This window comes from Photinus pyralis, unplaced genomic scaffold, assembly GCF_008802855.1.
Source record: "Photinus pyralis isolate 1611_PpyrPB1 unplaced genomic scaffold, Ppyr1.3 Ppyr1.4_LG2, whole genome shotgun sequence".
Lineage (NCBI taxonomy): Eukaryota > Metazoa > Arthropoda > Insecta > Coleoptera > Lampyridae > Photinus > Photinus pyralis.
The window spans coordinates 33491787-33518389 of NW_022170403.1; the positions used below are offsets into that span (position 1 = coordinate 33491787).

At 37.0% G+C, this 26603-nt stretch overlaps 1 protein-coding gene across 2 annotated transcripts; it reads left to right on the forward strand.

Annotated features, from left to right (window-relative positions):
* The first annotated feature begins 2419 nt into the window (after nucleotides 1–2419).
* LOC116163570 (L-dopachrome tautomerase yellow-f2-like) lies at nucleotides 2420–16419 on the forward strand. Of its 2 annotated transcripts, XM_031477572.1 has the most exons (5): nucleotides 2420–2550; nucleotides 2608–2684; nucleotides 6897–7163; nucleotides 15278–15741; nucleotides 15796–16419. In XM_031477572.1, the coding sequence occupies exons 3-5, from the start codon at nucleotides 6911–6913 to the stop codon at nucleotides 16135–16137; spliced, it is 1059 nt and encodes a 352-aa protein (XP_031333432.1). In that variant the 5' UTR covers nucleotides 2420–2550; nucleotides 2608–2684; nucleotides 6897–6910; the 3' UTR covers nucleotides 16138–16419. The 2 variants fall into 2 exon arrangements, with proteins under 2 accessions (XP_031333432.1, XP_031333431.1); XM_031477571.1 differs by having other exon boundaries at nucleotides 2450–2684.
* The last annotated feature ends 10184 nt before the right edge of the window (nucleotides 16420–26603 follow it).

A 26603-nucleotide genomic window follows, 5' to 3' on the forward strand; every position in this document is an offset into this window, starting at 1 on the left:
AGGTCATGTTTGTGTCTCGTGTTTAGACAATAATCACTCTTTGTATTTATGATATGATTCGAACTCGTACGAAGACGGCTTCGGATGAATCAGTTACGTTCTTAACTTTGAAAGCCCCCTATAAATATTTTTATGGAACTACTTAAACGCGAAACAACTCTTGCATATACGCTGGCTATCTAGTGTAGTATGATCTTTGCTCAGAGTAAGAAATAAAGATCGAGTACGCGTACGCTATAACAACGTGAACGTTTGTTTTGATCCAACATCTCAGATAATTTGACCTTTGAGAGGACGAAAGTAAACATTAGTCAGTGGCGTAGGGTTTATTTATCTTTATGGGCAACAAAGTTTATGTTTTGTTTACATGTGCAAACGTAATAACGTATCACTAAATATTTATGATCAAAAGCTGTGTGTTTGAAAGGTCCCTATTGATCTATGATAAGGTATGGTGATACTTCAAAGTGGGAACTTAGAAGGAAATCTAAACACATTAAAATGCGAAAATTCCCGTATGCACGTCTATGTCATCAAAACAAATACCGATGAAAGGTTATGTTAGGTAATTCAATAATTCCACAAATAATACAGCTTTTCCCCATTTCAAAGCGCTCCCATAAATTAATACACCATAAATCGAATAAGTCTTGCACTATAAAAACGCCTAAAAATTAAGGAATCACGTTTTAACGAAATAAACAAAATACCTCTCAACGGAAAACAAAGTTACAGCGTTGCCGATGTGGTGCACTAATCACCATAACTTTTCTTGTTACGCCGTTTAATTGTAAGTTAAAATTGTTTGGGTTACTGAACTCTTATAAGCATCTAAAAATCCATTTAGATTACTCGAGATGCATATATTATTAATATTCCCTTAAAAACTATCTCGTGAAATGTGACAACGTAGCCTCCTGCAATGTTAGTAAACAAACGAGATGATGGCACGCATAGATAAGCATCAAGGCATCTCTATCTTTATTTCTTACTCTGAGATGCACGCGCGTGTCTTAAGAAAAGTCTCTACGTCTGTGTCTGGCTGACCTTTGAATATATACAGTGAATTTTTTTAAATGCGAACATAGGAGTTTGCATGTAATGTAGTAATTTCCCTATGTTCGATTTAAAAAAACACATAAATCTATTGAGTAGTTCAAATGAGTAGTAGATACAATTGACAGCGGTCACATTTTTAAAAATACCGTCGTCCAATTTAATTACGAAATCGGTTAGGTTATTGCTTAGAATGTCAAGGAGGACACTTCGAACATTTATTGTAATTGTTTTCGGTATTTATTTTCTTCATTTATGTATTGAATAGATCAAATTAGTAGAATACCAGGTGCACATGACCTACAAATAATTGAAGGTTGGTTCACAATGAATTGTGATGTCAGCGCGTGCCATGTGAAGTCAAGTTATCGTAAGTTTAAGAAAAATGTATCCTAAAGTTGCTATGGCCTCACATGGTTTATTTAAAAAAATCTGACCGAGTGCTCTTCATCATAAAGATTATGAGTTGCTGTTCATAGTCACACAAGTTGCGCGTTTTGGGAATGTGAACCGCGCACACCTCATAGATTGATGTGTTTTTTTTTAAATCGAACATAGGGAAATTACATTGCATGCAAACTCCTATGTTCGCATTTTAAAAAAATTCACTGTATACCTGATTGCGGCAAATGATTACTAATGTGATATTTTATAAGAGCGGCGCAGCATATGATTATTGATCTCCCTGTATATGGTTTTATTTAACAACTAGCATTCGCCATTCGGCCGTTCCCCATGGAAAATTTAGGGAGGCATGGGTCCCACGCTGTGCCTTGTTATAAATTCGTCTCTCATTCTCAACATAGTACTAGCTTTCGGTGGCAAAGGAATACCTATTCACCATGGGTTATATCACCTATTCTTCTATTGGTATAATCACAAATGGGTATGCTGTGGTATAATCCTGGGCAGTTTTTCAACACATACATCGAGGCATTTTGTCTTTTTGAAAATAAAAAATACTACTTATCTTAATAGTTTGATGGAAAAAAGTGTAATTTTGCAATAAGTACCTATATAGTCTCTGGGAACTTATATTTATATAACAACATCGCGAAATGTATTCCGTTATTTATAAATTTCCTTGGGATAAAGGTAAAACTTAATGGTCTCGATAGCAAAGAACTAAAAATTGATTATTTCCTTGCTACTCACTAGTTGACCACAGTGACGTTATAGGTAGGTACCATATTGTTTAAGTATCAAGTATATTGGGGTTGCAATCTAAACAATTTTTTTTCTGTGAGGATGTGACTGATATGAGTGCATAACCGCTAATGAACGTTTTTAGTTACGATTAAGTGCATGACCGATTTGTTGAAGCAAAGAGGTAATTACCCAACGTCCCGTCCCAACGATAAATTGATAAAAAAGATAGATTTAACCAGTATGCAAATGTAAACAAGATTAGTGTACGCTATCGAACGACCTTGTTAATTTCGATCAGTTGGCTTCGTCCTCGTCTCGTCTTATATTTACCTAAACGATGACGTGGTTGGTGCTAGTGTTAATTTTTGGGCTATTAGCTCTAATACCAGGAAGTTTTTGCAGAGGCTTAAATGAAGAATTTACTTGGACTCGAATAAGTTACGCGGCCTCAATTCGCTTAGCCGAAAGCTACATTTACGGTATGATTTTTTAAAATTTTGTAAATAGATAGGTAGTCTATGCAGTTACCAACCTTCGTGCTACCTTTGAATATTATTACTATGATCAAAGAATGACGCCTACCTACAAGTCTTCGAAGGATTAGCATTAAGCGCATAGTAACCAGTCTGGCGTCAAAAACATTCGAGAATTTGTTTACAAATTATCCAGTTTTTCATTTATCATTAGAAAGTATCCGAATGATACCTACCTACAACTCAAGTTCCAAACGACTACTACGCACGTCATGCCAAAGGTCGGCTCCTTTTCTTACTCATATAGTATGTTATTAGTGTATCTACTGTACGGAATGGGCGAATGACCACTTTATTTTGTTTGTTTACCATTTGGGCAATTACAAACTCGTGTGGACGCTAAAAAATATTTGGGATCTTAGGATCTATAAAGGATTATCTTTGTCATATAATAATAACTGTTGTGCTTAGGCAGTTAGGCTCCTCGTAAATAATTTCGTAGGCAAAAGGAAGGATTTTATTTCAAAAGGAATCATCGATTGTAATTTGTAATTTTGATTAAACAATTACAAAAACACGTCCATTTAAATAGCTAGGGGGAAGTTTAATGGTTTACCTTAGTTTTCGCATTTAAAAATTAAATGTTCCCGCGTATTTGCTTTACGCACGTGATGCAAAATCTCTCATACCTCTGTTTCTATATTGCCTGTTTCTTAAATATCTAATGATAGTAAACTAATGATAATGATGGCATAGATCCGCCATTATTTTTAAAACATTTTAAGATAATGAAACAGAAATGGACTGTCATAATTATTATAGTCGGACTCGGAGACTTGTTACTACTAGACCGCGCATAGCTCAAGTTGTATGTTGTCAACATGGTAGGCCACCCACCGAACTCGTAACTTTCGCGTTCCAATCTTCACTATTATGTTTTTGCTGGGATTATATCGCTCAACTGGGCTAGTTTTTCAATATGTTTTAAAATTTCTTTGCTGAATCGAAAGCGCACACTTTCTAGACACATAATGTCCTCAGAAAAGTTTATAAACGGTAATAATGAAATAAATGTAATCGTTGAGTGAAGGATCTAGATCCTTCACTCAACGATGTAATGTAGTGTAAATTTTCGTATAAGGTATTTTTTTACCGGATAGTTACATCTAGGTATAGTGATGTTAGATGTATAATGAAATGGAAAAAGCAGAAAAGCACAAGAATATTTTGAGAAACAATCTTTGTGATAGTGTAACAGAGATATGAATTTGTTTAGTCGGCGTTTTTGTTGTACGTCGCGCAGAAACCTCCACAATTTGTTTTTGGCACTTCAAGACCATATCATAATCATGTCCTGCAGGCTGCAGTGAATGAACTTAATAGTGAAGGTATTCTTTACAATACGTATTCATTACAAAAATAAGAAAATAAACGAAGTATATGTGAGAATTAGACATTTATACAACAAATGAGTATTGTTTAAAAGCTAATAAACATTTTTATGTCGATAAGCACGTTTCATTTTACCATTGAATAAAATTTTTATGCAATGATCTAGTTATTTCGACTGGTTACATGTAGGATCTTGCTAAACTGGTTCGCGCTTTGCCTTTACGTGTATGATGTGTTGCCTAAACATGTTGGAAACACTCTTTTTTTCACTACTAGCGTCTGATGACATGATTATTAACCTTTTTTCCACTTGTAAAGTAGGCTTTCTCGGCATTTGTTCAAAGTGGTTAATAATGTGGACATTATTAACTAGTAGTCAATAATGAGAACTGTCACGCTGTCACTTTTAGAAAACACAACCCGAAATTTCGCTCAATAAACGTTTAGACAAGTTCTCTAAAATGAATAATTGCCACCATCCACCATTTCCAGAGAAATTACATACCTAAAATTGACATTTTCAAAAAATTCGAACTAAATTACTCTTTGAAAATATCTCAATGACAGAACAAAATACGGCCTGTTTGACTTGTATGTACTTCCACGACTTGATTGACATCATAAATTAATAAATAAAAAATTCCGTCCAACCGTTCACTTTCTTATCAAAATAATATGTTAATTTAGAGGATTTCAAGTGCTAGTAGTGAAAAAACAAGTTGTAAATCAGCATATGCATGATTAAAGCGCATTTTTGGTAATGCAGGTCAGTATTTTATTAGCGAAGTTTAAAATTATCGATCTCACGAGTAATTTTGGCTGCGTTAAATAATTAATTTTATTTAATTTCAATTGACGGTACGTCTTCATTTTGTAAAACAAATCACAAAGTAAATAATAAGTTTTTATACTGGTAGCGCTATCTAACGGTAAAATTATAGCACCTCCGAAACCCATATCGAAATTATTTTCTTCAATTATCGATTTCACAAGTAATCTAACTCAAAATAGAGTAGTGCCTGCACATCTACACTATAGCAGAAAGCTTTTAGTGAAAATTTGAAGTCTCTAGCTATTGTAGTTGTGGAGATCTAACGCGGACAGCCGGCCTGCCAGCAATGACGAATATAATAGCGTATTTTTTTCAAAAATGCGCTAAAAATAGTATATATACCACGGTAGAGAAGTCTATTATTGCCTTCGCACCTTACACCCCTCGGCGCAAGCGCCTCGAGATGTAATCTTGGTGCTCAGGCAATAATACTGTACTTCTCTACCTTGATATATAATGTACTATTATACGCGAGTGGCATTGTGTGCACACTTACAGATGTGTTGCACACTGACTCCCTCGGTACTGCCCAAAGGCAAGCGGTAGAGAGAGAGTTGGGTGCTGAACGAATCACAAAAAACAGACTACACGCTACAGAAATGAAGTACCTACTTGCGAAGGGTAAGGGGAGTTGGTAGAATTCCTAGTAAGAAGATAAAAAAGAAGTGGATGCTCTGATAAAGACCTGTGATAGACAAAAATTAAAACGTTTATTTGGACGCCTTGGACGAATGGAGAACAGTCGGGTTGCGAAACACATATGGAACACCGGAATTCAAAATAGGAAGAAAAGGGGTAGCATAAATGACGACATGGGATATGTACCTAAGTAGCAAGAATACTTCAAGTTCAAGGCATAGAATGGGAGGAGGCTAAAGGCGCCTTTAGACTAGAAAGAAAACTCGCGTGATTTACTGTCTTAAGTTTAAATAGCATTGCGAGTGCCGAGTCCATTTGACCGAACTCGCGGAAGAATTCTTGTGACACTTTTCTTGCCAGTCTAAACAGGCAAAAGTGCAGCTCACCAAGTTCTCGCAAACTTTCCATTTCGTTTCGATATTTTGGCGAGTAAACGTGCGAGTTTTATTATTGTATTGTAACACATAAATGAGTACCCTTCTTTTTAATTTTGTAATAACAGTTCCTGAAGGTGTACCGCTGACATACGAATAAAATTTTTAAATTTTGGTATTGATTCTCCGATTGGCAGCGCATCAATTAATTTATGGTAGGCCCCATACTTTTCTCTTCTTGAAATCCATTATCTAACCCAACACTTCTTTTGTGTTTCACATTATTGCATAAATCTACAGCTGCGGCAACACAAAGATGTCCTATTGACGCCATAACGTGAGATAATTCTCGAAAACAGCTGCTAGGTATCAACCATGGTGTATAATACACCATGGTATCAACTGACAGCATTTGCGGAAGCTAAAAGTGCTGCTAGTGTAAACAGTTTTGCGAGAACTTGCGGCAGCAATAGCTCACCCAACTTGTCCGATAGTTTATCGTGACACTTTATTGCTTACAGTGTAAATACATGTGGAAGTTTCTCCCGCGAGATTGTCGCATGTAATTTGCTAGTCTATCTGCGCCTTAAGAAGTTAACGCGAGATAGGAAAAAATGGAGCACAATAGTTTATAGCTTGGTTTATAGTGACCTATGTGGTAGAATATGTTAATTTATTTTCCCTACACCATGATGGTAGAAGGGTTTTGATTATAATAAATAATAACGTTACAATTCTTGTTGTTCAATATTATGCTGTAAAGGATCATGACGGTTGCTTTCAAGTTGGGACTATAATGTAACTGGAATTCACAGTGATGACCGAACGCTTTATTAATACGAGCGCGTTACAGCAAATTCAAATTTTAGCGCGCTTGCGTTTGCGCAGTCCGAGGGGGCCTAGGTATAACAAGTCTCTGATTATAGTGAATGTAGTTTACACTATGGTTTAGTGAAATAATTGTGGTTTTTTTCTTTGCAGAGAATAACATACCAATGAGTGCCAATAGATGGCGTAATAAATTATTTGTAACTGTCCCGCGAAGAAGACCAGGTATACCATCAACACTTAATTTTATCTGGACCAACACATCACAGAAACACAATGTTCCGTTGATATCATATCCGAATTTTGCTATAAATCAGTTACCAACAGGTGACAGCGATGGTTTCGTATCAATATATAGAACTGCAGTTGATCCTTGTAATAGGTTGTGGATGGTGGATACTGGCACCCTCGAGTATCCAGGTATGTAGATATATTTTTAAAATATTAAAGATAATTGAGTTTATAGTAGCATGAAATATAAAATTTCATTAAACTTTTATAAGGCGTCAAATGCATTTTAGACTTACTAGGTATAGTAATGGGGTTTTCCGCGTTTTTTCAAAAACCTTGAAAATGAACTCCAAGCACATTAAAAAAATTAGTGGTACTCATTTTTTTGTCAAGAGAAATCGTAATTGTGATTAGCAAACACGATTTTAAAATGAACGGCGTTTGAAAAGTTTCGAATGACCGCCACGTTGCAGTGACGTCAATACGCGCGTTGGCGCTCAGCAGTAGCATTGCTTACAATCGATTCAGAGAAAGAAAACATCGTTTTGACGGAAAAAAGCGTCGAATAATTATTGCATTTGTACCTGAGTGTGATAGCAGAAGTCATCGCGAACCTAATAAATTGTATATAAACGTCCCAACAGGAAATATACGAAAAAAGTTCGACGTGATACCGCGAGTTTGACATCCCATTTGTATTGTTGTGAAGACGATTCTAATTAATTAAAGTACATAATGTCGATTTACTTTTAGTCAGTTATCGACGAAAATCCATCGATATGTAATTCAGAATATGATTTACTTCGAACTCTGTTCTGGGCATATCTGTGCCCTTACAGCGCACACATTTTTCTCTATTTTCACTTCCTCACACCCTAATTTTCTCGTTGAAATCCGTAAGGTGCATACTGTATTAGGTACCTACACTATACCTTGCACTATACACACATAACTTGATGTTATACTTCCTATGAACCATAACCGATTTGCTTCGGGGCTTTGACTCCACTCAAACGAGTGGCATGGAAAAACTCACTTTTCGAGAAAAAGGCGGCGACCATTAACACTTCAACCTTTGGCAGACTATCTAACTGCCCCTTTACGAACCAGTCAGAACTCAGTTTATGGCAGATTGCCATAATAAGTCGAATCTAACTCCTATCAGTGTCATGCACTAATATGTATAACTCCCGATCGGCAACCCGCGTAGTGACGTATGCGACGCTCGGCCAATATCGGCATGTCGTCGGTTGCATGACAAAATTTGAAAGTTTTACGATATTATATGTTGTTTATTGACATGCTGCAATCAGGAAAAAAAGTTTTGTATATGAGATGTTTAATTACAGGTTATAAACTTTACAGTAAGACACAAAAAAGTTACAATATTTTTTTTCAGGAAGACCCTATTAACGTCATAAGTCCGGTAAATGAATTGTAACGATACGAGGTAGATACTTAGGCCCCCCTTCACGTGCAGTTCTTATCTTGGCTCCCTGATTGAATTCCTGGCGCGCGCTCCCGATGTGTGACATGCGTTGCATCTACACGTTCGCGCTGGATTTTTAATTTATTTCAGTTTTATTCTGTTCCTGAGTCTGGTAGTGCAACAGTGCTGTTAAAGAACGAGTTTGAAGAAGAGGAACGCAATTGCTTTTTTGTTTCCGGTGGACGACGAAAGGGAAGTAAGAAGAAAGAAAAAAAGTATTGGTCGAAACCGTGGTATTTGAGAAGAAATGAATCCACACATATCGATTTGTTAAAGGAGATAATTCAAAAAACCCTGAGGACTATCAAAATTATTTTAGAATGGACAGTGGAACTTGGAAAGACCATTTATACAAACAGGATACCGTAAAGGCCCCCCTTCATGTGCAGTTCTTATCTTCGCTCCAGGATTGAATTCCTGGCGCGCGCTCCCGATGTATGACATGCGTTGCATCTACACGTTCGCGCTTTTTTAATTTATTTCAGTTTTATTCTGTTCCTGAGTCTGGTAGTGCAACAGTGCTGTTAAAGATTGAGTTTGAAGAAGAGGAAAGCAATTGCTTTTTTGTTGCTGGTGGACGACGAAAGGGAAGGAAAAAGAAAGAGAAAAAAGTATTGGGCGAAACCGTGGTATTTGAGAAGAAATGAATCCAAACACATCGATTTGTTAAAGGAGATAAATCAAAGAAACCCTGAAACCCGGGAAACATAGCACTACCCGGGACTATCCATTCTAAATTTCATCAATTACATTCGACTAAAGCTATCTCTTTTTTGCACACCTTAAGCGTACTACCTTCACCTTTGTCATATTGTGTCAATCCCGATTTGAGAACTGACCCGCATCTACATGCTCACATCTTGATGTCGCTCCATGTCAGTTCGCGCCAGGAATTTAGTACGATTTGATTTCTTCGCTCCGCGCCGCAACTGAAGCGCGCCTGGCATGTTGAAGCCCTTCACGTGCGAGTTTGGATTTAACTGAAGGAGCGTCAGTCCAAAACTGACGTAAAACTGCACGTGAAGGGGGGCCTTAATGCGTGAATCATCAATTACATACATTCTACTAAAGCTATCTCTCTTTTGCACACCTTAAGCGTACTATCTCCACCTTTGTCATATTGTGTCAATCCCCATGTGAGAACTGAGCCGCATCTACATGCTCACATCTTGATGTCGCTCCATGTCAGTTCGCGCCAGGAATTTAGTACGATTTGATTTCTTCGCTCCGCGCCGCAACTGAAGCGCGCCTGGCATGTTGAAGCCCTTCACGTGCGAGTTTGGATTTAACTGAAGGAGCGTCAGTCCAAAACTGACATAAAACTGCACGTGAAGGAGGGCCTTTAGACTATGAAAGAAAGGGTCAAACGTTCTCAAAGTGGGATAGGGCGTAGGTTACGGGAAGTCGTGGATTATAAACCGTTTTTACACGAGGATACACGATACAGTGCCCGTAGCCGTGGATACATCTGTAACGGGTGCGTTCACCAGAACCAAAGGTGTTTGCGCTTTGATTACGTTTGCAAACACAAACTGTTTAGGTGCTTTGTGAACGATAGGGTGCGTTTGCCAGATCGAACTGTTTGCAAACCGTTCGCATTGTGTGCAATGTGCAATTATACAATTTTTGGTCGTGATGTATAGGTATACTAGTAATTTACTCCAATTTCGCGCATAAACCCATATGCCGATGGTTTAAACAAATATGCATGCTTTACAAACATGTTTGTGATTTTCAGCGATTCAAAAAATGGCGTCCGCTTGCAAACAGTTTAACAACTAGCAACGCGTTCAGTGAACGTACTTATGTAAAAAGCGCAAACGGTTTGCAAACAGTAGGTTCTGGTGAACGCACCCAATTGCGTTTTATGGAACCGTTCACATACGCATACTTCTCGCATACAGTATCGGCGACTAAATTTCGGTCTCTCTGTCTCTCGCTGGTCCCACTCGCCCGGCGATTTTACGACTTTAGGGGCACTGATGGTCTATTGGTTCACATAGAACTATTTACACAAGGATACTTTTTCATTAACACTGAAAATACTTCGCTCAAAAAGTACATCACTGCGCAAGAGCAGTTAGAATGACCGAAGTCTGGGAAGTGTATTGAACAAGAATTTTGACCACAGACTGTACACTATACACTATGTATCGCATATACAGTATCCTCACGTAAAAGCAATCTTAAGGTTAAGGTGTAACTCACAACGATTCTGAATCGTTCTAATTTGGACGCCACACGCCACAGTACACGTGCAAGCTTTAGCGCAAAAACGAGGTCGCGTACCGCTTCAGCTTAAAAACATACCAATCTCTCAACGTAGGTTTAAAAATTCTATAAACTGGCTTCAAATTGGTGGATGTCTGAATCACTTTCAACTCAAAAAAATAAGCTTAAAAAATTTTAGTCGCCCATTAACTTACATAACGGAATAAATGTTGTGATGTACCCAAGTCGACAGCTCCCGCGCTAACGAAAACGGGAAAAACACGAACTCGGAACACCTGCGTAGTAACACAAACCTCACACTCGACAATGTCCGGAACCCCTACGTTGTGGAAGGCCAGGTCGCACTCACTCATACCCATGCTAATTTTCGGAAAGGCGGAACGCAAATAATACGCTTAATTGAAATTGAAACACAAATAAAGTTTATTAAAGAACTGATCAAAAGTGTAAACATGAATCAAAAGGCCGAAAGACATCCTACAAATTTAGACAGAATACACTTAAAACCAAAAAGTGTCAGGTTCCCCTAGAACTCGTCGGACAAAAGAACCGTGCTAAAGAAAATTCCGACTCACTGTTCACAGAGGTGAAATCTAGAGGGAAAATCTGGAGAATGAGAGGTAACATTGGATAATGCTAAACACATTTTACAACACAGCTACAATAGTTATACAAAGAATACCAATCTCGAGTAAGTAACTCTTGAATTGGACAGATTGAAATCTGACGTTAGTACAATACAAACTTGATAAGTTAAAGGATGGCCATCACAAGTAGATTTAAAAAGCACCTTCAATCCTTTCTCATGTGTGAAAGATACATTCCGAAGTCTCTTACATAAAGTGCATAAAATAAACATCAATAATTAGCCAGACCTCCTCCAATCTAGCAGGTATCTAAGATCCTGGATACGGTAACCTTAGACTAAAGTTGTCGTTCGAAATACATGCCGCTAAGTATCTTTTATCACTCCGGCATGTACCTCTGCAAGGGCGAAACGGTTAATTACACTCAAAAAAGGCTGATTCATACACAAAGAATTGAAGTCGCTAATCAATCTAAATGGGTTCAAAACAAACACATGAAAATTGATAACTGGCCAATCTTCAACAAATCAAACAAGAACCACTTTTACATTGAAAGCAAATTACACCAAATTCAAGAATCACTTTACCCTGCATTACAACTAGCTGAAGGCAACATAATCTACAATATAAATCAATTACAACTAAGTACATTACCTTTCTGTTACAATGAACACCACACTAACTGACTAACCAAAGCAAAGTGAACTCAAAGACAAAAAAATGAACCTGTGGGAACTCGAAAAGCTAACTCGGCAAAACTAAATCTATCCACCATTTCCTCCCTATACAGACTACTATTGTTATAATAGCTGACTTTGGGTACGTTCCACTTAACGCCCACAACGATCACGACCGCGACCGCGGTTTTGTCGTTCCACTAGCTTAGAGGCGTTGTAGGCGTCTAGGCGAACCCTTAAGTGGAACGCTTTTGCGTACGGTGTGACGTCACGCGTGAGTGAACAATTTTCCAACATGGACGCCGTTGAGGAGATCGTAATGCGTAAAGGATAGAAAGTGGGGTGGATTATGAATTCAAAAGTCACATTAAGTTAGTAAAATTTTTTTTATTTTTTAGTACCAATTATTGACACATACTTCTTCGCTTTACACAAGATATTGCTTCTTGTTAATAAAATATTGAAGACGACTTTTGAATTTCTATCATAAATGCTGCGGCCATACTTAATACGATGATAATGAACACTTCTCCCCAGAATTTCTTCTGGGAATGCTGCTTCGAAAACAATTTCTCTTCTTCATTCAAAACTAATATGCATTTTCATTAATCGTTGCATTACCATTTATACGAGTCTTATTCGCATTCCCTGGTAGAGCACTTTGCAGCAAACTAGTTGCAAATCTAAGATCTACAATAAAGAAAATTGTGTTAGAGCAGAATTTTCCTTAACAAATAACTTTAACATTCACGAATCAGCATATATACTTACCAGTTTGTGCATGTAGAACATCCATAGTGATGTCCACCACAAGGTTACGTTCTGAAACACGTAATTATATTTTCTCCATAGCGAAAACGAAAAATTTGTAACGCATGCGTGTTCAAACAATCAGTGTCTGACAGTTAAATGTCTCTAGAAATGTCTCCTGTCAAGAATGTAAGGTTATAAAATTAGAACGCCCACGCTGACCCAGGTACGATAGGCGAGCGCCGTGGGCTCGTTGCGGTCGATAGTAATGACGTCATATCTGACGTCGCGATTGCGACCATAACGTCGTTATGTGGAACGGCAACCGGGCGTCGTGGTCGTTGCGGGCGTTAAGTGGAACGTACCCATTGAAGACCTATTAGAGAGATATGGGTCCTTCGCCCACATCTAGCGGTATTAACGGGTAGCGCTATTTTGACATTAAAGGTATGCGCGATTTGATTTTTATAGTAACTAACGTTATTACCGTTAGCGCTTGACGTTATTAGGGAGTTATTGCACACATACTATAACGTCAAACCTTAATTAAATACTGCCTTACTATAATAAGGAACTACCTTATTTTTGACAGCACAAATTGAGTTATTGCATGTGACAGTTTACAAGCAGTTAACACTCAACGTATTTATTTATTTCTAACCTCAAACTATTTAAATTTTTTATGATTGAGTATTTATTTATTTTCTGTGGATGCAATGGAAGAAGTTTTGGAAGCTCTTATTCTGGGTGACGCTGCAGATGATGATTATGAGTATGTCATTATGGATAATATTTTCGTTAATCGCGAAGAAGTCAACCAAGGGCCCCCTTTCGATTTTAATACCTTAACTGAGGAAGAGGTGTTGCTAAACTTTCGGTTTTCAAGAGCAGATCTTCCAAGATTATTTCATGTAAATTTTAAAGGTTATGATACTACTCAGCTGATGCTTTAAGGGAAAATAAGGTTACCTTAAATCCTTACCGTATTGGGACGTAAATAAGGGAAGGCAGTATTTTAATAAAGTTCCCTTAATTAAAAAATTTGTCTGCGCACGCGTAGATGTCAAAATAAGGTCAGCGTTAATAAGGGAACTGCGTCGTAACGTTTGCAATAACTCCCTATTTACGGAGGGATAACGCTGTGCGCTATTTCAAATACCGCATCGTTAGGTTCTGCGCAGAGATAGATGTTTAGAATTTTTGAAGTTAAGAGAAACTAGTGTTTTAAAAAAAATATATATTTCATTCTTCATAAGCCATGAGCAGTCCTAGTGGTAGTGGTCGTTATAAGTAAATAATCAACAATATCGAAAATGAAATAGCTAACCAATAATAAACTCTGACAATTATAAAAGATAGGTTATGAATGTTATAAATAACGTCACGCCAGTATGTAGTTTCCATATCTCTTAAAACAGCCACATTTACCGCATGACGTTAACTTAATAGCGCATGGCGTTATTAGCGTATACAGGCGCTATTTAATTTTTCCATATCTCTCTATTGTTTTTTCATGGGAACGCTATTGAATTGTGGCTCGGTATCTGGCAACGGTAGCTTAAACGGTGTCTCAATATACGGTAACGGAACTTCTTGTTTGAAATTTGAAAGCAGACATCTCAATGTGCATACGCACTTGAAAAAGAAACTGCAAATTGAAATTTTGATAGCCATCGTGAAAAATTCGATTCAGGAGGGACAACACATTTTGCAACGGGCCCGTTGACGTTGCTTTATTCAAATTTTAGTTTTTCTGAGATTTGATATTGATATTTTCATAGTATGTTTTTCTGGCATTTACCCTTGTAGTGGCGGGAAAGAATAACGCCTACTGCAGAGGGCACTGCGTGTGGTAGAAAGCGACTATACAACGCAGCAAATTCGCTGCAACCCTATCGCTGGAGTTTGATGGGCGAAGGGTACGTGTTTATGAATTGACAAGATTTTGACCTCTATTTTACCGATTATAATTTCTTCCCGACTCTACAGGTTTGAAACCGTGTTATCAGCGATAGGTATTGCTTTTGTTGTGTAGAAGGCCACCAACAATTATGAAGATCCTGGTAGTACCTACCGTAGGGCGATGTAATGGTATACCTAGTTTAAAGATTAAGACTGTGCAGAATAGAAGATTGTATTTTGTTATGGCGTTGTAGGTTCCCTCTGTAAGTTCTTCAAACCGTGTTGTTTTTTGCTATTATTGCGAAGAGCTGGAGATGAAGCTGAATTTGATTTGTTTTAATATATTTACCTACCTATAATTATGTAAGTAAGTAGGTAATTTGAAATTCAGATTTTGTATTTCAATGAAGTAGTGTAAAGCTGAAGTGTGACTATTTTAATTCTGTCAGTCATTGAAAAAATGTATGGCAAACGTGTGTGTGTGTGTGTGTGTTTTTTTTTTAAAATTATGTACCAAGTACATACCTAATCTACATTGTACATAGCAAACTACTTTTCTAATATAAAGTACCGCAATAAAAGTATGTTGGTTATCCTGCACTAAAATTAATATAGACCATTGTCATTATATTTCAATGCTGCTATTAAAAGCATTTTTATTTTTAGGTAACGTGAATCGTCTGCAACAACCAGCAGTTGTGATAATTGATTTGCTTACCGATCAAATCATCCGACGATATGAGTTAAGGCCGTTAGATATAACAAATCGAACAAGTTTAGCGACTATGGTAGTTGATGTGACACCTGCAACATGCAATAGTGCCTACGCATATATGCCAGATCTTAGTGGATTTGGTGTAGTGGTGTACAGTTTCCAAGAAAACAGGTCATGGAGAGTGTCACATAACTACTTCTCTCCAGATGCACAAGCAAAAGATTTTACCATTGGGAATGTCAACTTTCAGTTGAACGATGGAATTTTTAGCCTTAGTTTATCGGATGTGAAACCCGATGGACATAGAAACGCTTACTTCCATTCACTGGCTGGAACACATACCTATAGCGTATCAACGCACATTTTAAAAAATAGGAGATTGGCAACTAGAATGGATCATGGCAATGATTTCATGGTCTGAAATCTATGGGCGTCTATACACCAATTATTAAAGGCAGTACATTTTTAGGTCGAGGTTAACCGCGGGCAACAAACTCAAGCCTCCGCCTCCGACTTACACAGGACGTCTGGCATATTGTTTTTGGGACTTGTTAATCAAAACGCACTTGCTTGTTGGAATAGCTTTACTCCTGCAACGCCAGACAATTTTGATATCATTTACAAGGATGATCAAAAATTCCAGTATCCGTGTGATGTAAAAATATCTGGTGATGACGTAATAGTCATAACTAATGCCATGCCAGTATTCCTATTCGGAAAATTGAATTACAACGAAATTAACTTTAGAATATGGATCCGAAATGTTTATGAAGCGATTAGGGACACAAAATGCGCCATGAGGCCTTTTTAAATGAGAAACAAATTTTGTAAGAACCTTATTGTAGTAACCTTTATTATTTGCTCTATTATATGTCATTATTACGATGTTTAAGTTATGTCATAACGGGTACCTTAATAACTTTGTTAGCTTAAATTGGCATACTATACATATACATGTGTAGTTCTCTGACAATTTTGTTGAACAAGGTACGGAAGGCATACGATGAGTGTAACATGTATCCTTCAAAGCTGTTCTAAAGAAGGTTTCGTCTATTGGGGACACATTAGGGAGAAATACATGTATCAGAAAATACCCTTTGTAATGATCTTATAGGGTCTCCCAACCCGGCCCTGCAATCTTGACTTACCCTATACTTACAGGCAAACCTTCTGCGGGACAAAAACTCCGGCGTCACATAAATGCAAAAAGAAAATTAATGAACTACAACAATGAAACGCAAGAGAGAAAAACAAATCGAACAATAAAAATCAAATATCGAATCACATGTAATTAAACGAATTAATAAAACCAAACACAACAGTCATATACAAGTGGACAGCTCAATAAATCAAATCAGGTAATCAAGTGAAATGCAGTTAAGTCAACAAGAACAAAACACAATATACATCACAAACACAATAATAATAATAATAATAATAATAGAGATTTATTGCCCAACAAGAAACACAAGAAAAACTCAAAATCTTAACATAACTAAACAACAACAAAATAATTAAATTCATATCTCAAAAAAAAAAGTAGACAAACTGCAAGTTAGAATGAATTAGAATGAAAAATAACAAGTGGAGAACACAATAAATCAAAAAGAATACAAAACACATCTACGGTTCGATTTAGGCAAAACAACTCATGAAATGGTAAACTGCACGTACAAAAAAAATCATGTCAAAAGCATAGCTCTACGCCGACATCGACTTCAATTAAATTAAGTGACAATAAATACCACAACCAAACAAGTACAAGAAATAATAAAATGGTTACCTACTACCTGTGTGGATAAACTTTTAAAAACAGAACCAACAAAATAAACGGTAGAGCCGCTCCTACTAATCCCAGTTTCCAATATCGTTAACCGACGCTAACTTTCTCCCTAACGTCCATTATGATATGACATATGACAATCCCTGGTTTTCAGCATCTGCGCAGAACGGTTGAAACCGAGACAGAAGCACTATTGGTGTTCCTTCGAAAAATAAGCTACTTTCGCGCTCGGCGGGTAGTGTACTACTACTACGTGTGAATACTGAATAGATCTACTCGATTTATATAAGAGCATAAACCGCGCGGAGCAATAAAAATGACTCGGCACATCACTCATCAGTCGAATGAAGGTACGCGCGGTGTTAGATGATACTTTCTCGCAAAGCGCATAGGTGTGAACGAGTTCATTTGTTTACATTGAAGAATATGCCAAGGCGGCAGTTACTCTTTGGTATAAGCACAGACAACATATACTAGTTGTCTGTGGTATAAGTAAAGAGTTAAGGTCGGTTTCGGCAGCACCGCCTCACGTCGCGCAATTTTACTAAATCAGAAACCTTCGCGGACATACGTCCAACCTTTTCCCACAGTTTCATCGCTACCACATTCCCTTTGTCGGTACGCACTTCCGACGTCCGTTCACCCTTCAATTCGGGCTTGAAGTTTTGACTCCATCGTCAGTAAAACTTTGTCGAAGGCAACCACTTACTCTTTGTGGGTTCTCGCTTCCGGGTTCCCGTTCACTCACAATTCGCGTTTGAAGTGGGCAACCACATTCCCTTTGTCGGTATCCATTTCCGACGTCCCGTTCGCCCGCAATACGCGTTTCAAGTTTTGACTAACCTTTAGTAAGATCTCATCATATTCCTTTTGTCGGTACACACTTCCGACGTCGCGCCCACCGGCAATTTGAGTTGAGTGTTGACTCCACCATCAGTAAGATCTTGTCGGGGGCTACCACATTCCCTTTGTCGGTACCCACTGTAGAAGAAGATAGGAAAAAACTGAACAATTTCCAGGATAACACGCTCCGGGATAGTGCCCAGAAGTCGCTGACCCCACATCATGCAGCCCTGTCCCGAAAGTCATTAATTACACGGCCCTGGTAGGCATAGGTAGGTAATGTAAATTCCTCTTCTTTCTAAAACCATTCTTCTATGGGCCCGCATTTGCTGCCAGCCACCCGCGGTCGGCCGGCCAAAGTGAGATTAAAAGCTAGGTACCTTTTTTACAAATAAATTTGTAAAAATGCGCTAAAAATAGTAAAGTAGAAAGGAAAAGATTATATTTTATTTCTATAAGTTTTTTTTTATATTAACTATGCATTACAAATTTGGCAAATTAAAATCTGTAACTTGGAGAATTGAATTAAAAGACGGCGGACGGTTTACTATTGTGACAAGAGTTATTTTTTTTGTCAGATGAATCACATTTCCTAATTTTAGGCGCGTCAATTTTGATAAATATGCCATGAAGCGAGGTTACATATGCGTAAGTTTCCTAGCAGGTAAATCGAAGATTTTGCTGCCCGCTTTCGCAAAAAGATGTGCGGATAAATTACAACTAACGGCATCCCTTCCACTTAAAAACCAAAGTCAAACGAATTAAGTAAATGGAATGTTGGTTGCCTATGTAACAGGTATGAGGCATTCGAGGGACATTTAATAAGTCAGAAACTGTACATAATATGAACTTGGATCATGGAAAATGTGCAGTATGTGTTGCCTATCGGATCACATAGTTCTACTTCTAGCGTGTATACTACTCGACATTATAGGAGATATCACGAAAAAACTTTCGTAAAACATAAATATAAATAAGCAAAGTTTATTTATTGATGTGCTGCAGTAAAAATAAATTATTATAATGCTTTTGCGGATCAGTTAGTTTGCACCATCATTGCCCCTGTGCTAATGGAAAAATTTGGATTATATCTCTGAATAATAGAAAGACCGTTCAGAAAGTGAAAACAGTTTCACACATTTCTTCTGTTTTCATTTCACCGACGAGTGTCTTGATAGTTTGTGTACGGACCGATACGGACACTTGTGTCAGTGTTCAATTAAAATTTCGCGGAAATGAAGTGAGCAACAGATTCATTCACAATTTGTCGCCAACGTCATGTTCGTTGGGTACGAAAATAAGGTTATAATGGCGATTGATATTATTCCGTTGTAAGTTGGTGGCCTTGTAGTTGTAGTGTGTTGTGTTTGGAAAAGATCCTCTAAAAATTATGTTGTAATTAAAAACAATTTGTGAAACAACGTTAGGGAAAATGATTAATTCGGATGAGACATTTTCGTTTACTCCTTGCTATTCTGCATGGAATTTTTCTGAAATAGTGTAGGCATGCTAGAATGGCTTTAGCTAGGTGAGTACTTAGTACCTAATTTAATTGTCATAATAATAATTGTGCAAATATTTCGTGTTATCGTATTTGCAGAGTTTTAAATTAGGAACAAACTTTTGGGATAATTAGATTTCAATGCCTTTCAACAATTCTCAAACTTTCAGAAATATGGACAAACATTAGTAACCTATAATTATTCCTTAAACCTTTTATTTAAATAATTTTATATGCCACACTTTTGAGTGAGATGTTAACTTTGTACGGAACATATTTGCCTTATGTTCTAAATTTGAGCACAGATTTGTAATTAAAACTCAGCCAAACTATTTATGTGATAATCATCTTGTTTGCTACTCAGTTTCCTGTAAATGATCTTATGAAGAATGGGATATAAATAACATCTTTTAATTTGTGAACGAAAATGGGTAGGTGACAAATAGAATGAACTACAAAATTAAAATACGCTCTACTTATTCTACAATTTGGATATTTATAATGTGTAACAATTACAGGTGAAGGCATCAAAATATACACTGTACAGTCTTGCATTTTATTATTATGCAATGTCGGAATGTAACACTGCTGATCGACCACCAATAAGACTGGCCGGCTAGATTAAACTGATACAAAATCATTTTCGCATTATTAATTTAACCTTAATATGTGGTACATTTAAGCGATACCATTACATATACTACATGCTTTGTAGGTGTTCCCATTTAGCAATTTTTCCTGTAAGTGGAGCAGTGCAATAATTGTCACAATTTATTTGTTCACAGACCCCTTGAAAAAACCCAAAATATACAGATTTAGAATTTCGAAAGGTTCGCACATGAGAATCTAAACCTGTCGATTTTATACTTTATCCGCAGGATCTCTAATTTTTCTTTTTGCATGCTCACTTCCAAAGGTCTATTTTTGTGTCACCTTAATTGTTACACTACTGTTTGTGTTTTATCATGGCAATTCAGGAGCATCCGTGGGTAGGACCCAAGGTCTCTAAAATTTAATCGACCAGGTCTGATTATCTAACAGTGATGAAGGTCTCCATTTTTACAATGTGAGAATGAGATTATCCACTTACAAAATTATCTCATACATTTCCAAAACACTTGTACGTTGTACTTAATGCATTTTTGACATACAATTTGTACCCCGCATTAGATCATTTGACAACGTTTTACAGGATAAGTGGGTATGGACCACTTGATTTAGTCCGACCCTAACTGGAACGAATTCCAGGGAAGAAGTGTGGAAGCGCTACTCTCCAAAGTCGCCTATTATTACCCCAGGGTAAACCCCAGGTACTCATTTTTAACGAGGCCGAGTCTACCTCAAGGAGGAAAAACAGCAAACGATATTCGTCGCTAGTCTCGGGAATCAGACCCGACACCTTTGTGTTTGTAAGCTAGTGTCCATACCACTAACCTACTGATTCCTCTGGGGGATTAGGCATGTGGTGCGTAATAACACACAGTATTCTGCACTGCTCTGCTTAGCATATTGGAGTAGATGCTGGACTTTTTTAAGTGTATAGTGAGTTAGGATGGCAGCACAAACTCGATGAAAATTCTGTTTACTTAGAAGTAAAGGTAATTCTAAAAGAAGTAGAAAAGATTAACGAATTATACAATTCAAGAGATAGGTACCTAATTATCTACACCGAATCTGTACACCAATTCCAGATTTTCGTAAACATTGTCTTAGTCATTAACACATATTCCGAGATATTCTTTGGTATTTCAAAGTATTCTAATTATCATGTGCGAACAGTGTCGTAGAGATATAATTAAGTATGTGCTTGCTTTCCGCAATGTACTAGCAGGTCCTACTCACAGGAGTTTGAGGTAGTTTTTAAAGTGTAAGTACTTGTCAATATTAATTTCGAAGTGCGTCTTCCGTTCTCAATTTTTGTTTGGAGCAGCACTTAATGGAAAAAAGTGTGCTATTTTAATGTTGCGTAGGACGTTATTTTATCTTTCGTGTTTATTCCTTTTTCTTTTATGATGATTGATTGTTGTTTATAGAGTATGTTTCGAGATAATTTTTCTTCAAAATACAGGGTTTTCAAATAAATTCAAACAACCTGTTTGGCAACATCAAAATTCAAATATTGACAGATAAAATCAAGTAAGCACTTCACGAGACAAATTCTCTGCTTTTAACTTGACAATCCAGGCACTTCTTAACAGCCGAGTGAATAACATAATAGACAGGGCAGGAAATGTGAAATTTGTTCTGAGGTTGGCATTTGTGAGGTGTGCGGAAAAGTGGGCATCCAGTGTTTTTACCATAATTCGAGTATGCTGAATCCGAATTCGTCATATGCACAGCTGATTTTGATCTCTTTGACCCAAAATTCACGCACATCTACTACCGCCTTATTAGCAACTGTTGGGCGACCAGGGGCTTTTCTACAAGCAACACTTCCTGTATCGTCAAATCGCTTATGCCTCTAAAAAATTCATCCATCCACAGGCGAGTCGAACACATCCAAATTCCGTTTCCGTCTATATGTACTTCCATTACGAAAATAGGACTGCAAAAGCCGAGGCAAAAGCAGATTATTTTCTTCTAAAGTAAAAGGCATGTTGCAGTTGGAGCATATTACAATCTAAAACGATAAAACATGAATTTCCGATTTAAAGTATAATTTACCCGCCCAGTATAAATGGTTGTGGAAATAAATGGATCAAACGGGAGGTGACAGGAGGATTAGATTTAGAGGTTATGTTTCGTTTAGTATTGGTTCAGCATCACATGCATTGTGGCAAATGGTTACTAAAATCATCGAGAAAATCATGTTTCATACTTGGTTTCATAAGAACAAGAACAGGCAATGATTAATGATTGCATTGTACCTCTTTTCCATACCTATCAGATGGTCAATATTTTCCTCTTTCTTTCCACATAGTCCGCATTTCCTTTCTTTTTCTTCTATCCACTTCTTCTTTCCTCTCCCCTCGTTTCTGCGTCTGAACTTCCCTATTAGTTTGTACCTTCCACTATAATTCAGATAAAATAAGAGGCATTTTGAAAAGTTGCAGCTGTAATTAAGATTAGACGATTGTATTGAAGAAATTGTCCATTTTAATTCAGGGGATTTATTAATAATATCAAAAACGATAAAATGTAGTCCAGATCATTTGTGTTGTAAATTGTAAACATTGAATTCCAGAAACCGTGAATTAATTTCGATTGCTTAGTTGCATTTCATTTATAAGCTCTACTGTTGCTAATCTGGAGTATGATACATACGAGGATACATACTTATAACGCTACGAGTAAAAAATAAAGTGAAGATAATGTAACGGTGGTGGTCAATAGCCTCGTCAATAGCATAGCACGCAACGTAGCCATCATATTACCTCCTTTGCGCTGGTCATTTGCGTTGACTTGACTTATAACAGAAGAGACGATGTCCGTTTCGTTTTATTACGCCACTGCCAATGTGGTTTTGTACAAAGAAGAGCGCACGCCGAAAAGAATTAAAAAGAAACCTCTGCACGACTTCGAGAGGGAAAACAAAGAACTATTGTAATAATAAATGTATAACACTTGATACAAATTTACTACAGGAAGAACTTACATCTAAATAAATGAATTAGGTACAAAGGAATACCTAGATGGCGTAAGAATTTAAATAAGAGCACAAATCAAATAGTTACTTAGGCGGAGTTTCAATCAGGAAAATGAATCGTTAACGAGATCGTTAAGAAAATAACGTTACAACCGTAAAAATGAGACACCCTGTACATTCAAAAATAATTGCTATAGATTCGCTAGGAAAAACTGACACACTGTTACAGGACCCTGTATATTGCGCCATTCCCGATTATGCGGCATAAAACGCCATACACAATTATTCCCTAGGCATGATTACTTAAAGCAGAAAGAACACTCGAGGGAGAAGAGGCAATTGAAGATCCATTTCTAATTCTTTGCAAATATTTGCAGTACTACATACTGGGATTCCAAAACCATGACATCATTGTTTCGATGGTCCTAATAATAAACCGTTTGGAGTAAAGGTTTAAAGTGTTTTATTCGGGATCTTATCTCCTTGTTGTTTGCAATGTATTGTATCGAACGCATTTTTACAATGTTCCAGAAATAAATCCTGAATAATGTAGTGGTTTGTCCATTTTCTTATATTTTGGATAAGGATGTCTATCATGAGGATCTCCGAAACCATAAGAGATACGACGATGGTCAAATCGGGGAAAAATTGCGCAATTAAAGTTCCGATTATGTACTTTCGAACAGATTTCAGAAAAACCGAAATTTATCGATTTGGTTGTTTTTTCTTATGTTACTTCAACAGAAAAAAATAAAAAACACTTTCTCCATGCCACTTTTTGCGCTCTACAAAACACCGTCGAGAGATTTACAAATCATCATCCTTATTTTTTTATGGCCCGCAAAAAAAGTACACGCTGTATTTAGTAGCATTTTTTTATAACGAATTCATTGATATGCGACAAACAAACACAAGTTGTAACTGCTGGTTTCAACAGAATCGTGCACTCGCCACTCGCTCACAACACCCTATTCGTGCGAAAATACTGATCGGACAAATTTCCTGGAAATTAGAAAATTTGTCTGATAGGTATTCTCGAACGATTAGGGCGTTGTGTGCCTAAGCACCATCCTGTTGAAACCAACAGAGTTGCCAACTTTTGTTTTTTTTTTGTGTGGTACATCTACATCATAGTCAAAAATAAAGGCAAAAAATAATAAATAAAAAAACAAAACGTTACTTAATACAGTATGTAATTTTTTTGGGGACTTATAAGAAAGTAAAGTTGATGATGATTACTTCTAAACGAAACGTTGTATTGAAAATCTGAACGGTGTCGTGTAGAGCTCAAAAAGTGGCAGCGAGAAAGTATTTTTTTTATCTGTTCAAATAACATCAGAAAAAATAAAAATGAAATCGGGAAATTTCGGTTTTTCTGGCATATTTTCGGAAGTAATCAGAATGTTCTCGTTTTTTTTAAAGCATGATAATAAGTCTTTAATTGCGCATATTTTCTCTAATTTGACTATCGTTGTATCTTCCATGGTTTTTTTCTCAGCCACCATAACAATTACAAAGACTGGTGGCATGCCTTTGTGTAGATTTTGGCGAGAGTTTTGGGCTCGGTTTTGGGGTATGCTTTTTCCGATTTTGCAAAACATTCCTTAAAATTCCTATCACGAAAGGGCGAGAACAAAATTTTTATTTCGCCGGAATTTGGAGTGTTTTGAACATGAAAATCCGAATCTGAAATTAGTTTTCGGAAATTCGAAAAAAAATTCCACAGCAATTCTTCGCCGGATAACTAAAATGGAGAGAATTCCACGAAATTTGTTGTGTACATATTTGAACAAAATTGTTGAATAGGTCTAATCACTTTTCAAACAAAAGTTATACTCATTTGTTGAGTGGTTCTTCGGGTCAGAAAGTGTCCCCCGTCTACTAGTGAGTCATATAATTTCGCATGTAGGTAGTTTAAAATAACGCGTTAACGATTTAAGTCGATATTATGATACTCGGAATTAATTTGATCGTTCAACGATATTAAAAAAATTCGATGTGTTGGTTCCAAGCAGATGCAGATTGTGCGTGGCTGCGGGTAGTGGGATCTTTGAAAATGCTATTTAGGTATTAGTTCCATAACAATAAATAAGCATTGTTCCAGGTATCGTAATATCGACTTAAATCGTTAATTTTTAGCCTCGTTTTTAGCATTGGAAATGCTTATGTTTTGTATGGGTATGAATTTACCAGGTTTGCCGAGTAGAAAAAAAGACAGTGGTGTCGCGTCTAGTACTCGACTACAATATATTGGTAGATTCAGAAAAGATTATTCCGTGTGAATGGTTATTTATGACTTTATAGGTTATACGGTTATCATTTCCAATGTCTCCGATGGTTGCAAGGATTGCGAAATCTGTGAATTTTTCCCCTTGTAATATCAATTAATCGGGTCACATCCCACGACTCATTGGCGTCTCAAACTTTTACACGCATTTACAGATTTTCAGAACCGTATCCAAGACCACTCGCCCACATACAAAATAAAAAAAAAAACAAGAAACTCTGCCAAATACCACTCTATCTAAAATAGTCATAACTCATAATTGAAAAATGAAACAATCACGAGGGGCAAACCTCCCTCGAAAATAATGTACACCAGACTACCAAAGACTACCAATGGAAATACTAAAGACTACCAGAGACTACCAAAGACTACCATTGGGAATTCCTAAGACTTCCACTGGGACTACCAGTGGACTATCAAAGACTACCAGTGGAATACCAAAGACTACCAGTGGAATACCAGTGAGACTACCAAAGACTACCACTAAACAGAAGTAATACTGATATGCATCGGATGAACAAGACTTTCACCCACTTTTTCCTTCAATATCGCCAAACATCGAAGAGTTTCCATCCATAATGAAAAAAAAACAAAAAAAATTAGCTTCCGTAACTCGCAAAGTGGGTTATCATGGTTTATTAGACAAAGTTTTATTTAATACAAAAAAGAAATATATAAAAAACAAAAAAAAACAGTTGATATTTTTCTAGATTGTCTCTTGATTTTCCTTTAACAGGGTCTTTAATTTTTTATTGTTCGTCGCTATTTCCTCGCGCCGAGTTGTTGAGATTTGAAATGGATGATTCCCTTGAAGTAAAATAGGTCCATAATAGTTATTTATGCATCAAGGGCATTAAGACAATATTTATGCCGAGGGCGACAGAGCCCGAGGGCCTCCGGCCCGAGGGATTGTAAGTCGCCCGAGGGTTAAATATTGAGTAATGCCCGAGGTGCATACAACATTTTATTTTTCATCGTTCCAAAGAATGCATTTCCAATATACAAATATCATGATTATTGTTTGCCCAACATTAAAGTGCTTCATACGAATCAAGTTGCATCTTTTTTATTACATAATATAACTCCGTCAATCAATTTGACAGGCCGTTTGAGGGCATAATGAGATGACAATCCATTATGCCCTTGGGCGTACTAGACTGCTTCATATATCACATATGACAGATATAATTGACATATAATAGGCAAATGAAAAATAAAATATAAAATCGTCTGGCCAACCATTTTGAAAATTGATTGATTGCATAACGCTATAACTT